This window comes from Crocodylus siamensis, chromosome 1 (assembly GCF_052110815.1).
Source record: "Crocodylus siamensis isolate JL-2025a chromosome 1, ASM5211081v1, whole genome shotgun sequence".
NCBI lineage: Eukaryota > Metazoa > Chordata > Crocodylia > Crocodylidae > Crocodylus > Crocodylus siamensis.
Window position 1 is genome coordinate 298872031 of NC_143395.1, and position 14338 is coordinate 298886368.

Consider the following 14338-nt stretch of genomic DNA (forward strand, 5'->3'; position numbering starts at 1 on the left):
AGATCCTTCCACTAGCGTACATGGACAAGGTGGTACTGGTCCATGTTAATTGGTGGATGGCCATCAGTGGCTTGGATCCCCAGTGTTTCAAAGCCTTTGGCCTCTTTTTGCCACAGACCTTACTGCTCTTTATTCTTGCTTTTTTTGTCTTGATATGCAGCGTCATCCAAATCTGAAGGCTCTCCATCTCAGCGTCATGAGAATGCAGCCAAAAAAACAGAAGAGAAGAAGGAAGTCTTCAGACCCCCCAAGCCTGCTGTAAGTTAAGCCTACCTTCTATTATTTATCTCGGTAGCATTTCCAGATTTTTCATTTGATGTTAGTAGGCAAAGGCCGTTGACAACATACCGTGACCCTGTTTTAACAATAACTGGATTGGTAGTGAATTTGTGTTTCAGCTTGGTGGTTACATTTTTTCCCTTTGCCTTTTGTACTTATTTTATTATCTTCTCTTCCTTCTCTCCGACCATGCTCTCAATCCTGTGCACTCTGAATTAATGATGAATCGTTTGACCTGCTTGACCATTGCTGTGCTAGGGAGAAGTGGTAAGCACTTAATCATTGCGTTTAGAAAATTTCCAGGGTATCTGGAGTACCTGGTCATTGTTTAACCCCATGAGGTCAAAGTAAATGATCACAGTGTTTCGTTCTGTCTTTAAAAATATCTGATTTATTCTGCTTTATGTTGCAATGCATTCAAATGCCCCAATTAGACCTGCCCTTGAACCTGATAATTCCCCTGCCAAGAGTTTATAAACTATAAATTATACAACATATTTTATACAAGACAACTCAGTTAGTTCAAGGTGCTTTGCAACTCTGGTGCCCAAATGTTTTATGTACCATATCCTGTCAAATTGCAGAAAACTGGGTGGAAAAAAAGGAACCGTCACACTGAAGAACCTATTTAGTGTGTGGTTTACAAATTGACATTCCTTGTGTGAACTGAAGAGAGCAGCCAAGGAGTCAACAGTCAGAGCATTTGGATTCAAAATGCAATTCACAGTGATACAGATATCTGATGTGCCCATCTTCCTAATCCAAATGCCTTGGTGTTTAACCTGCCAATGAACTTACAAAGTAACGAGTAAACTGACATGTTGCAGAGAATGATAGAAGCCCAGCAGCAGAACTTTAAGTCCAAACAATTTAGGTCTTACAACTCTGCTCCTGTCAAGCTGATGCTTCCCCATTCTAATCTGCCCTTTAACCTGTGCCTTTCATGTCTTCATTGCACTCTGGTTAGGATTTAACTGCATTGGCAAAGGAACTGCGAGCAGTTGAAGATGTGCGACCCCCGCATAAGGTAACAGACTACTCATCATCCAGTGAGGAGTCTGGGACGACAGATGAGGAAGATGATGACATGGAACAGGAGGGAGCAGATGAATCTACTTCTGGGCCAGAGGATGCCAGAGCAGTGTTAGTTGTTTTGTGCCATGTTATTTTTCTTTTTCGTATCTGTGTGCCCCCTCTGTCTGAGGTTGGGGGCAGGGGCAGGGAGGCAGAGGAGGAGTGGAGTTTGGTTGTTTGAGTGATGCGTTTAATTCTGCTTGTATCAACACAGTGTTCTGGAATCCATCATTAGCATTCCCTTTGTGTTCACATTTCCAAAATGTATTGGGTAATATTTTCAAAAGTGTACAGGTCTCATTTTCAGAGGTCACGAAAGTGCTAAGTCACGAAAATCCTTGCTGAATGTCAGTAAGAGCTAAAGTCATTACTGAAAATGGGACTTTGGCTCTTCCCCTTAAGCTCTTTAAGCAAAGCTATTTTTATATGTGAATGCCATTTTTCTTGCGTTTCTAAAGATCAAACTAGAGTGTTGTGTCCTCTCCCTCCCTCCCTCCCTTGCATTTTCTGTAAAACAGGGAGAGCTTCATTTACCAATTCTGTTACTTCTTGCCTTCCTTCTTCATAGTTCAGTAAATATTTTACTTTGGACACAACTGAAGTATGACGTGAATTGGATACAGGTACACGGTGACTTGCATATTAAACTGAACTGCTGTGGCATTATCTTATCCAGATTATCTGTTGCTTGATAAATAGGTCAACTCTAAACTTGAGCAATGGTGAGACAGAGTCAGTGAAAACCATGATTGTTCATGATGATGTGGAGAGTGAACCTGCCATGACTCCTTCCAAGGAGGGTACTTTGATCGTTCGACAGGTATTGTCTTCCCTTCCCTGTGCAATTTTGCACCACTTCTGTGATCATTAACCTGCCTGCTCATTCACCCACTCTGTTTCCACCTTATATTTGTTGTTTGTGTTATCCAGACACAGGTAGCTTATTTTGGATGAGCAGATATTGTGGATGCATGCAGAAAAAAGAGCATCCTCCACCCCTTGTTGCTACTATTTTGCATGTTCTGCAATTACACTTATTACAGCACCATACTGAGTACTTCAAAGTCTGTGTCAGAAAATGATAGAAAAGCTGCTGCAGGTGTGTGAAGTAAGCATTCAGAGCAGGAGACTTTAGTTTTGGAAATAAAGGGGAAGGGGGGAATGGAGGCAGAAAGTGTGTTCAGGTCTTTAATTTTTAATCCCTCACTTGAGAAGATACTCCTTGAAAAAAGCAACAGCAAAAAGCAAGGTAGAAAATTATTGATGATGGGGGATGGAAAGGGATAGCCCCAGGTCATAAGGCAATGCATATGCACAGATCTAGGTGGGTTTGTTTCCTTCAATTTATTGAGTTATTTGTACTGTGAGGATGATGCTTCCCTGTATATTAAACAAATTCCTCTGTAATGAATATGTTCGCTCCTAGGACTTCCTCCGTAATCACATTCATGGATTTTACAACTGAGTGTCAATTTCTTAATTGAGCCCTATGTTTGCTAATTAAGATTTCGTTCTTATTGTTTTAAATAGCTAGCTGAGAGCATTCACTAGATACTTCAGGTTCTCATCTGAACATGATTCAAACTAGAATTAAATAAAATGATAGGGGAAAAAAAGCCAGAAATCTTGCCCGTGCTCTAGGAGAAAACTTAACAGCACAGTTACCTTCTGGGAAAGGAACTGACCTTGCCAGGGTATCATAAAAAGTGAAAGGCCAAATTCTGCTGGCCAGAGGCAGTGCTTGCTGAGTTCTTGCAGCTCTGCAGACCTTACCCAGGCATCAAAGCATGATGTATCGATTCATTAAAAAAAATAAAAAGCAAGAGAAGGAAGAATAGATTACGTTGTTAGGGATTTAGGCCTTTAAGCAGCACTTGAGCAAGACAAGTGTGCCTGTTTTTTCTACAGAATACAGTTGACACAAAGCGTGCCAGCCATCATGAGAGCAATGGCTTTGCCGGTCGCATTCACCTCTTGCCAGATCTCTTACAGCAAAGCCATTCCTCCTCCACTTCCTCCACTTCCTCCTCCCCATCCTCCAGCCAGCCGACACCCACCATGTCCCCACAGACACCCCAGGACAAGCTAACTACTAATGAGGTATGTCTTGCACCACAGCTGGCTGCTTTCTTAGGGTTATACCAGTGTTGCCTAATAGCTAGTTTGCAAAGGAACTCCAGCCAGTCTTTCCCCTTGCTCTTTTCTGTCACCTTTTTCCCACCCCTCCAAAATAACACATTTCAGTTCTGTATGAGAAATTCTTAATGCTAGATCAGATTTACTCCAACCTTGCCAGTTTACTATTTTTGCTTTCTGTAGCAAGTCATTAATTGCATGGCTTTTGTTTAAACTAAACCTGATTTACTATATTTGTCAGATCAGTGTTTTATTTAACTTATTTAACTTTCTATTTTTATTTTGTTATATTCTGGGAGCAGGCTAATTTTAAAGAATCTGCTTTTTCAAAAAATAAAATAAAACCTGGTAATTTTGGCTTGATTTAATCTTAAAAATTAAGCAGATAACTAGGGGACTTGCTTGTAGAAACTTGCAGCACTGGATAAAGAAGCTGTTTTCTAGCTTTACAGAGGGACTTTACTTTTCAGAATTGCCACCTGGGCTTAGTGACGATTTCAGATGCTCTTCAGGAAATTTCTAGTGTCCAGGGTGTTGGTGGTTTGGAATGACCTATAGGAGCTCTTTTGGCTTTGAAGTGTAGTTCAGGTCTGAAAAATGACAATATACAAGTGACATTGGCTTATTCCTCACATATGTAGCGTGATTCTTTGGAGTCCTGTCTGCAAATTGCCCTGCTGCTGAATGTTGATGTCTTTTAATCTCTATTGGCTCTCCAGAGCTAAAAGGGGGCGAGCTGCTTTCTTGTACGTGAACAGTTTTTCACAGAATCCCAGTGAGATGGCTGATCCCTTGTAACCATGTAGTTTTTTTAAAGGTTATTTAGATACGCATGTGTAAATTTTCCTACGTGGTCATTAGTGGCAATAGGTGGGAAGGAGAGAACCTTACCTAGTTTTCAGATTGAAGTTTCTGGCCTGACATTTAGGGAGAACTAATTCATACTTGCAAAGAAGTACGTTGTGGTCTTAGCCAGACTCTGTAAAGATGCAGTGACCTGCTATCTTTTTTCTAAATGCAAGTGAAATTTAATGTAAACATGACAGTGCATTGGCATCAGGTTTCTTTGTACTTAATATAGCAACTTAATGTGTACATTTCAAGATGGGATTAAGAAAGTTTGTGGAATGTATTAAATGGTGAGAGAGCAAATATTCATTCCCCCTTCCTTCCCTCTGCCCCTTCCACGCAGCATTTCAGTGAACAGAATGCTTGTGTAATTTTTAGATACACTTCAATAGTCCTTGATCTTTCAAGTACATCTACGTAGATGTAAACTCATTGTTTCAAAGGCATACTCGTTCATCTCTGTTCTAACCAACAAGTAACCAGAGTTCATTCAACTTGGCTCAAAGAGCATTGATATTGAAATTATAGTAGCTGCTTTTGCTGGTGGTGGTGGCATTGTTAGTAATATTGTTGAAAATACTTTAACTTTTGCAGAAAAGTGGTGAAACAGTTGATACAGAAAGTAGAAAGGCAGAGGTGAAAGACAGGGATCACATTTGTAGTGGCAAAAAAGAAACTGACTAGAGATTCATTTCCTTCAATCACAGCAGTTTATGCTGTGTGTGCGCATGCACACACACGTGTACACGTGCCCCTCACATTCCCCCTTTTTTTTTAACTTGTCCCATTCTGCTTTAATGTGCAGTGTTTTCACTGTAATACCTAGCTCACTAAACTGGCAAGGAGTTCTTAAGAGTCATTCCATTTATACTTTTTAACAGTTCATTGTTTCAGTCGTCTTTTTCCTTTCTTTGTGGTTTTCATGTTTAGTCTATAGAACTAAATAAAACACCAGCATTTTTTAAAGTCAACTACATGTTCATAACTTCATATCAGTGTTTACTACACCTCTTACACTAATGAGCCCCTTGTTTGATACAGGTTTAATATTTGCTTTATGAAGTAATGGTGGAAGAACCTGCTGCAGCTTTCTGGCAAGAGGCTCAGGTTTAAAAAACAAAAAACAAAAAAACCCCGAGAATTGACACACAGGACCGGACATTGACATGTAATCAATCAGAAGTGGATGCCTGATCCCAGATTATTCAGATTTTGTTGCTTGAACCCCAAGAGATCAAATTCCATGACTCATTAAACCAGTTCAGTTTAGGAGATGCATACCAAACAAAAATAGTGTATAATGAGTAGGTGACAGACAGATAAAAAACTTAAAATATGGAATGTAGTAGTACTAGTTTCTAGTTCTTAGGGTACTTATGTGTTCAGCTGATGGGGAAAAAAAGAGAAGAAGAGACAGAAATCTCCTTATTTTCCTGCCTTAATCACCATTCCTAAAACTTATCCTTCAGAATTTGAGCTGTATAGGGATGAAGATATACTAACTACATTTTTCAGGTAATATGTAAAATGTACATATATTAAGACGTGGTGCCTGCAGAGTGTGTTTATAGGAAGTATGAAGGTTGGGGGAATAAAGGGTTTCAGAAGGAGAAATGGTGCTGCTGCACAGTGACTGTAAAATGTTTGTTATAATCTTTGGTTTTTATTGTCATTTATGTTAACAAATTGAAAATTTACATTGCAGACTCAGTCCGCTAGTAACACGCTCCAGAAACACAAATCTTCCTCCTCCTTTACACCTTTTATAGACCCCAGATTACTACAGATTTCTCCATCTAGTGGAACAACTGTGACTTCTGTGGGTAAGTAAAATGCAGAAAGACAACTTACAAGGAGTAGAATGACTGAAGTGGCTCATTAAAGTGTATAAGAGTGTCCCTGCTATGCTTGTTACTTGATTTGTGATGGATTGTATAGTTTATTTCCTTTTTCCATTTACATTTCTTAGAGAAGAGAGACTTCTTATCAGTTACAGTTCTGGGTTGTTTAATATACAGAGTAAATATTTGGCACCTGGGAGGTAACATTATATGTAATTCTTTTCAGTGGGGTTTTCTAGTGAAGCAATGAGGTCAGAAGCAATAAGGCAAGATCCCACCAGGAAAGGGTCAGTTGTCAACGTGAACCCCACCAATACACGACCACAGAGCGACACTCCAGAGATTCGCAAGTACAAGAAGAGATTCAATTCTGAGATCTTGTGTGCTGCCTTATGGGGTAATGTACACCTCTGTCCCTTCCTTCATTCCCCTTTTTTGTCTTGATATCATTGACTGAATTTTTTATTATCACATAAGTGCATAAGTGAGAAAAGTATCTGCATGCAGAAATTAACTAGCTTTTACATCAGCTGTAGAACAGGGCAACAGGGAATGGCTGGTGGTTGTCTTGCTATTCCTGGTGGGCATGAAAACAACAGTTTTGCAGTTTGGAGTGTACCATTGTGAACTTAGTACCATAAAATGGTCTTAAGAATGTTCTGAATAACTTTAGGGAAATGGAAACAAGGATGTATCAGGTATTTCAACATAGCTACATGCAAATCAAGGCTCAGTCTGATGTTCTCATAATTTGGGTCTTTTTTGGTGTTGTTGCTTAGAGTACATTTGTTCTGTGTTTAAGTTCTCCCTGTTCAGTTTTCTTCTCCTAGTTGCATTGTTAAAAATTGTTAGCTGAAGGGGATTCTCTTTTTCAAAATTTTCAGCTGCAACTTTTGTGTTCTGATGGTAGTCTTTGCCCTGTTCATTTGCCTGATTAAATTAATAAAGTTTCAAGCAAGACATTATATGTGCCTAATTTTGCCCCTCAGAGTTCTGTCTAACAAATCAAAGGGCTCAGTTATTCTGTTTATCATCTCCTCTTGGTTTACATAGCATTTTGAAGTCACCTGGGGAGGAGTTCCAAAAGTAAAAACACTACTTGACCAGCGTAGACCTGCAGGCAGATTTTCTTGTGCATCCTGGTTTTCCTCGGTGTAGTGAGGTGTGGAAGATGGAGTGTGTGCCATTTGTGGTCACAGCTCTGCATTCCTATAGGCTAGTTTTACATTAACCTCAACCGCTCTGTCTTATGGCAGTGAAGGACTAGGGCAGAGCCTGCCTATGCTGATATGCCCCTAACATGACATGTATTTGTTTTCAGATTCCCTTTGTCAGGCCAAGTTTCTTTTCCAGTAGAGCCTAGCCCATCATTCAAGTTATCTGTGCATCTGTTATGTTGATTTTAAGTGTGGGAGCAAATCTTGTCCATGCCTTCCAGTTGTAACCAACTTTTGTGTTAAACATTTAGGGTCAAATTCATTCTGGAGCATAAAGAGCATATTTTACTCTTATGGACTTGTATCTATTTATCCCTGCTTTGAACCTATGTCCCTCTTGCAGGGATGCCTCCCGTAAAAGAGTCTTAATTTATTCTTTCCTATTTGGAATGAAATAGCATTCACTTTGGAAGATTCTATTGGAAACTTGAAGAGGCGGTCAAATGCTGATAATATTTAATCCAAGAAGTACAAGTTCAGTTGCTAAATACAAAAGAGTATCACTCTTAAGCGCTTTTAAGAGCTTGTACATTTGTTTGTTAAAACTACCAAGCTGCCGGGGGAAGAAGAGTCACCTTTGTCGATCTCTACAATGAGTAAAACTAATAAAAAGACATGGAAAAGGATTCTAAGCTTATGGCATTTAAAAGGAGGAGAATGACTGTAAATGTGTTTTGGTTTTTGTGGGCTTGTTGCACACAATCTACTTTAACAAAAGTGTAACTCCCACCAAAATCACAGATGAATTAGGGTTTTCTTCATTTCATCCTGTATTTCTGATTAGAAGAACATGCATTCAATACTTTCTCTGCTAGTTTGATATTGCTGCACTATGGTTAGGACATTAGATAATATTGAGAATGTAACTGAATATTGATAGACAGAAATTCAGAAGAACAAGGTGAGTTTTAGTGTAAGGCTTCAAGATCATCTTAAAATGTTGCCCTGATATGTTTCGGGTAGATATTAGTTAAGGTAGATTTGTACCTTATAGAATAACTGTATCAAAGATGAGCTTTCATGAGTCTACACTCACATAATCTGATGTTAGAAATGCATCTGATGAAGTAAGATCAGGTTCATGAAAGCTCATTCTATTCATCTCTTGATTTAGTTGGTCTGCAAGGTGCAAATTTGCCCTGCTTTCAGCTAATTACCCCTTTGTTTCAATATTGTCATAGATGTAGCTTGTCAGTGTCCTCTGTGTAGCTAAAGCTGATCTACTTTATTAATAGTATTCAGATTAAGATATACAAAAAAATAATTTGGTGGTGTAATTCCTCTGGTATCTGTATAATTGCACCAGAGATTAACTTGGGTGATAGCAAGGGCTTCCCACTCTCAGTAGTCTTAATTATATTGCTGTGGGGGTTCCTTTATTTCAGCTTTTTAATTCCTTTTAAGAATAATAAGTTTAATGTAACTTGAAAGTCTAGTAAAGCGAGTTACAAACTTGGTTTGGTTCTTCTCCCCTTGTGCTATATTTCAACTACCTGTTTAACGTCTTCAGACAGTACATAGTAAAAACTGTTTCTTATGGCTGGCATGAACTGAATCATTTACCAGACTCCTGCTACACACATGGTGAGTGGGAGAGGGAGAACTGTTGAGGTGGAGGACGGTACACCACTGAAAACACCTGTTCCAATAAAACTAGACGGGGATTAGATCAACAGACTAGCATAAAAATTAAATAAGGTTCTGTAGAAATTCTTCTGAAGTCCTATGAAATTGAATTAGTGTTATAGCTGAAACCTTTTATATATAGAACTTGAAAGAAGAGAGAGAATTCCTTTTTTTAATGCTTTAGAAAAGTCTTAAAAGAAAATGGGAAAATTGATTCTTTTTCTAGTAAATTCTGCATAACAGCCAGACCCAGCTGCTGGAAAGGAGGTTAAACCCTGCTCCAGAAAGCTTCATCTTACACACTGGTCTCTAATTAACATAGTGGGAGCAAATATATAGTTGCACCCAACTATGCCAGTGAGTGGGAGGACTTCTAGCATTCCAGTTCTCTATGCAGTGGGCAGGTGCAATCAATGGTGTTTTTGTAAGCCTACCTAAAAAAAAAATTATTATTCTGAAAAGGTACATCTTCAATTCATCATTGTAACTGGAAAACTTGCTTCTAATTTGGCACTTCTTGTTTTGTTTTTGTTTTTTTTAACCTAGGAGTTAATTTGTTAGTGGGTACTGAGAGTGGTCTGATGCTGCTAGACCGAAGTGGTCAAGGGAAAGTTTATCCACTAATCAATCGAAGAAGATTCCAGCAGATGGATGTACTGGAAGGGCTGAACGTCTTGGTGACAATATCTGGTAAAGCTCTTTTCAATACATTGTTTTCATACTGCCCGTGGTGTGGGAAAGTGCTTGTCTGCACCATTGAAGTCAGTTCCCGTGTCCTGTGTCCCATGTTGCATCTTCATTTCTGCAGTACTCCATTTTTGGTGCAAAAACTCCCCAGTTGTATGGCTTGAGGGATACGAGTGCTGCAGCATAAAGTTTTTTGAAGGATAAAGTGAGGAAATGTCGTCTTACTTATTTTTGTTGTTTGGGAGAGCATCGGTAAAGTAACCAAGTTGAATGCAGTTGTAATAATGACATTCTCTTTCTCTCTCGTAGTTATAGTTTAAACCAGAATTCTTTTAACTAAAACATGATTTACTTTGGTTAAAAGTAATCCTTGAAAAAGGCTACCTAAAGAGGTTGTTGATTTTTTTTTATCCTCATCTTGAGCTGAGGATTGGACTAGATGACCTCTTGACGCCCTTACCAGCCCTAACTTCTATGATTCTTTGATTCTACTACATACATTGTCACTTGTGCCAAGAGCAGTAGAACAGGAAATATATTTCAAAGTAAAGATGGGAAGTGGCACCAAAGCTGAGGAGAAAGGGATGCCCAGTTGTTTGCAATTTAGGCTTCTCATTTCCAAAGAGATATTTGAAAGGGATGCTTCATTGATTTGGTGCATTGGAGGTGCTGTCTCAGACCTGTACTAGGAACTTGCCCTTTTGCTCCACTGCCTATTTAGGGTATAGTAAAAAAACATGGCTGATCCAGGGTTTCCCACAGTGGTCATTGGGCTATATTTTTTAGCCACTGGGGGAAGTAAGGATACAATTTGGATCCTCCTGCTCTGGATGTGTTATGCCTCTACAATTTGAGCAAAAGGAGAATCTCAGTAGGGTCTGCAGTACTCACTGGAGCTGTTGTGAGTCCATCTGCTGGACCTAATGGTACATGCATGCAGACAAGTTGTGTAAACTTGTGTGTGTGTGTGTGTGTGTGTGTGTGTGTGTGTGTGTGCTCATTACTCAAAGTACCGTGTTCATGCCAATATAGTCAAGTGTGGGACTGTTTCCATTTTTTTTAAAAACTTGTAATATTTTCATTGTAATATTTTCATGACTTTTATTTAAATTTTACTTAGCCTGGAGTGTGTTTAAAACAAGCAAACAAAAAATATCTGGGACTTGTGGGGGGGGGGGGGGAAAAATCCCTCAAACTGTTTTTAGGTTAGACATCAGCGATGCACTCTAGAAACTCCAAGTTCCCCGGTGAATGATTTAATACAAATAACAGAATAACAAGTCTCAAACAAAAATATCATATCATTCAGCATTTGTAGTGTCCAGTATTTTGCAATGTCTCTCACGTGGATGGGGAGAGCCTGCGGTTAAAACTAGCGTGAAATTCTTTCAGCTTTATTTATAGTTGCGTCAGTCACGGTCCAAACAACCCAACACATCCGGTTTCTTTCTTTCCTTCAAAAATATTGCTTCCTTTATTGAGACACGCTACATTAACCCGTAAAAAACTGTCTGATCCTTAGCTGTTTTATGCTCTAAGAACTGCCCGATATCCTGAGTTTTATGGGAGGATGCTAGTGTCCATGAGGAAGGGGGAGCTTGTAGCCACTGAAAGGCAGGCTCATGATGGGATTTTAGGTGGGCAACACTTCTGTTTATACTAAAGGAGCCTTCTTATTATGCTTTACCTCCTAACCCACCAGTTCCGTTTAGAGGCTGCGCTTTTTCTTTCTTTCTATTCTGTAAGTAAATAGGAAAGTTAAGATTTAACCAAACTTCCCCAAACACATGGCTTAATCCATTCAGTCATGTAATGGTTTCCCTGGGCTTTGGGGTTTGTTTAAAGGCACATTAGGCATCTTACATTTACCATATTTACTTAAATAGAAGATGACCCTGATTTATAAGGTGATCCCCCCATTGAAATTAGATTCTATACATGGAAAACCTATAGATTCATTATAACTTTCCAGGTGTAGAATTATTGGAGATTTGCCTTGAATTTTTACCCTTCCCACTGCTACAGCAGGGAAAATAAATCTGGGGCGTCAGGTTTCCCCTTTGCTCTCCAAGCTTTTTCCCCTGCCAGCTCCTTCCCTTTCTCCTTACTATTTGACACCTGGTCTTCCTGAGCACATGGAAGTGAGGGGCAAATTTCAGAACAATGGCCTTGAAAATAAACATGGCTGTAGCAGTTGCCTATAGTATCTGTAGACTTCAAACAGAATTGATACATGTTACCTTTTTTAAAACTGCTACAAGCTTTAGCACAGGTACTCCATAAACACTTTTGAGTACTTTGGCACCTACTTACACATAGTACAAATTATGCATGATATTAATCCAAAGCCAAAGGCTGGTGATACCACATAGTTAATTGGGCTGGGCCCCATCATTGTTAACAGCATTTGAAACCCATAGCTCAGCACCGCTCAGTATTTGTGTGTACTCCAGATACCCCCTTCCTCCCCACCTGAAAGGATCCATGTGCTAATTAGCCCTAACTCATGACTGTAACCAAGTGTTCTTGTCATGAGTCCTGGGATGCTCCAGATAATTATATGCAGTGAGGTGCAAGGCAGTCTGGTCTAGCTTCACCTCATGTTGGGTGGGGTCACACTAATTTTATGCAACAGTCTGAGAGAGGGAGTGACAGGGATTCTGGGTGAATTGTTTAGTACCCCTTTTGGTGATGTTTGCTAAGCATTTATGGCTGATGAAGAAGCAGGAATGATTGGAAATGGGAAAGAAAGCCACAGTTCAGTTGTGGGAGTGAAGAGGAAGTCAAAACCATATGCAGCGTAGCGGCTCACCAAGACTTTGAAAATGGTTAGTGGTGAGGGGAACTATGCTATTCTTGCCGTAGGTTCTTATTGGCATGTTTGCTCAATGTGGGTTATGTGGTGGAGGGGATTGGATGTGTTTATTGTAACGGGGAGCATGGGTTTCTTAATGCAGATTTAAGATGTGATGGAAAGCTTATAATAGAGGGCGGGGGTGTGTGTGTGTAACTCTTTCTCTGGATATAGAACTAAACTTTTTTTTATTTAGGGGCTCCAGGGGTGGGCGGATGAGAACAGGATGGGTTGCAACACTGACAAGTGCAAGGTGATGCACCTGAGGAGGAAGAACCAGCACCATACCTACAGGCTGGGGAACTCGCTTCTCATCAGTACAGAGGCAGAAAAAGATCTTGGAGTCGTCATTGATGCCAAGATGAACATGGACCAACACTGTGGGGAGGCAGTCAGGAAGGCCAACCGCACCTTGTCATGCATCCACAGATGCATCTCAAGAAGGTCCAAGGAAGTGATCCTCCCCCTCTATGTGGCACTGGTCAGGCCACAGTTGGAGTACTGCGTCCAGTTCTGGGCGCCGCACTTGACATGGAGAGGTTCCAGAGGAGGGCCACCCGAATGATCAGGGGGCAGCAGGGCACGCCCTATGAGGAGAGGCTTTGGGACCTGAACCTGTTCGGCCTCCATAAGAGAAGGCTGAGGGGGGATCCAGTGGCCTGTTACAAACTAGTCAGAGGGGACCAGCAGGCACTGGGGGAGTCCCTGTTCCCCTGAGCACTGCTAGGAGTGACTAGAAATAATGGTCACAAGCTGGCAGAGGGTAGATTCAGACTAGACATCAGGAGGTGCTACTTCACTGTCGGGGCAGCTAGGATCTGGAACCAGCTTCCAAGGGAAGTGGTGCTGGCTCCTACCCTGGGGGTCTTTAAGAGGAGGCTAGATGAGCACCTTGCTGGGGTCATTTGACCCCAGTACTTTTTACTGCCATGGCAGGGGGTCGGACTAGATGATCTGCTCAGGTCCATTCTGACCCTTTCAGCTATGAAACTATAAAATGTAATAGGCATTGTTCAGCATTGGCTGCATTTAATTAACTTAATAGCTGGTTTCCATTACTGAGCATCTGCAGCTGTGGGCAGCAGTTTAATGATAGACAGTCTATTTAGGGAGATGCAATTATAAGATGAGAGGTTTTTCTCCCATGCCGTGTGGGGAAGAAGCTCGTCTTGTATTCAAGTAAATTTGGTATATTACCTAAGTTCCTATGCTTGCTTCCTTGCTTTACAATAAGTTCAGACAGTCTTTTCAGGAAATTCAATGCACATGGTTAGGCATCTTCTCTATGTACAAAGGGATTTCTTCGTGTCACAATCTTGAAGAAATTGTAACCTAAAATTACTCTAGCAGACTATCTTTTATTCTTTAGAATCCTAAAGTGGAATGTTTATAAAAATTTCCTCTAGGCAAGGCAAATTTTTTTATTCCAAGGCACTAATGCAAGGGAGCCACAAGTCAAAGTAACTGGTGTGGCCTTAATTCAGTGTGTTATGAGGCAAAAATCGTGTTGGGTGTTTCAGGTACTACAGAAACAGACATAATAGCAATGTCTGACAACAGAGCAGGAACTTGGCAGTGAGAAAAGTAACTCATCCGAAGGGAGCATATTTCATCTGTGGATCCCTAGGGATTTTGCAAACATCATTACATTTTCATAGCACCCATGGAAGTTAGATGAGGTTTACAAAGTAGAACTATTTAACATTTTTCCGTGAAAAAATTAAGAAACTCTTGTTAGTCTGTAGCAAAACTACTGAAGGTCTAGACCCTAGACT

The 14338-nt window shown here is 40.2% G+C and overlaps 1 protein-coding gene across 4 annotated transcripts in view; it reads left to right on the forward strand.

Moving 5' to 3' along the window:
* Positions 1-14338, forward strand: part of MAP4K4 (mitogen-activated protein kinase kinase kinase kinase 4) — a 217776-nt gene that overhangs the window by 187922 nt on the left and 15516 nt on the right. For 2 of the 4 annotated variants that reach the window (XM_090020650.1, XM_090020664.1), the window contains 8 exons: positions 161-258; positions 538-546; positions 1247-1422; positions 2053-2173; positions 3262-3453; positions 6044-6161; positions 6406-6576; positions 9569-9712. In XM_090020650.1, coding sequence (XP_089876776.1) covers positions 161-258; positions 538-546; positions 1247-1422; positions 2053-2173; positions 3262-3453; positions 6044-6161; positions 6406-6576; positions 9569-9712 — 1029 coding nt within the window. The remainder of the gene's footprint in view (positions 1-160; positions 259-537; positions 547-1246; positions 1423-2052; positions 2174-3261; positions 3454-6043; positions 6162-6405; positions 6577-9568; positions 9713-14338) is intronic. The other 2 variants (XM_090020658.1, XM_090020671.1) reach the window with 1 other exon arrangement.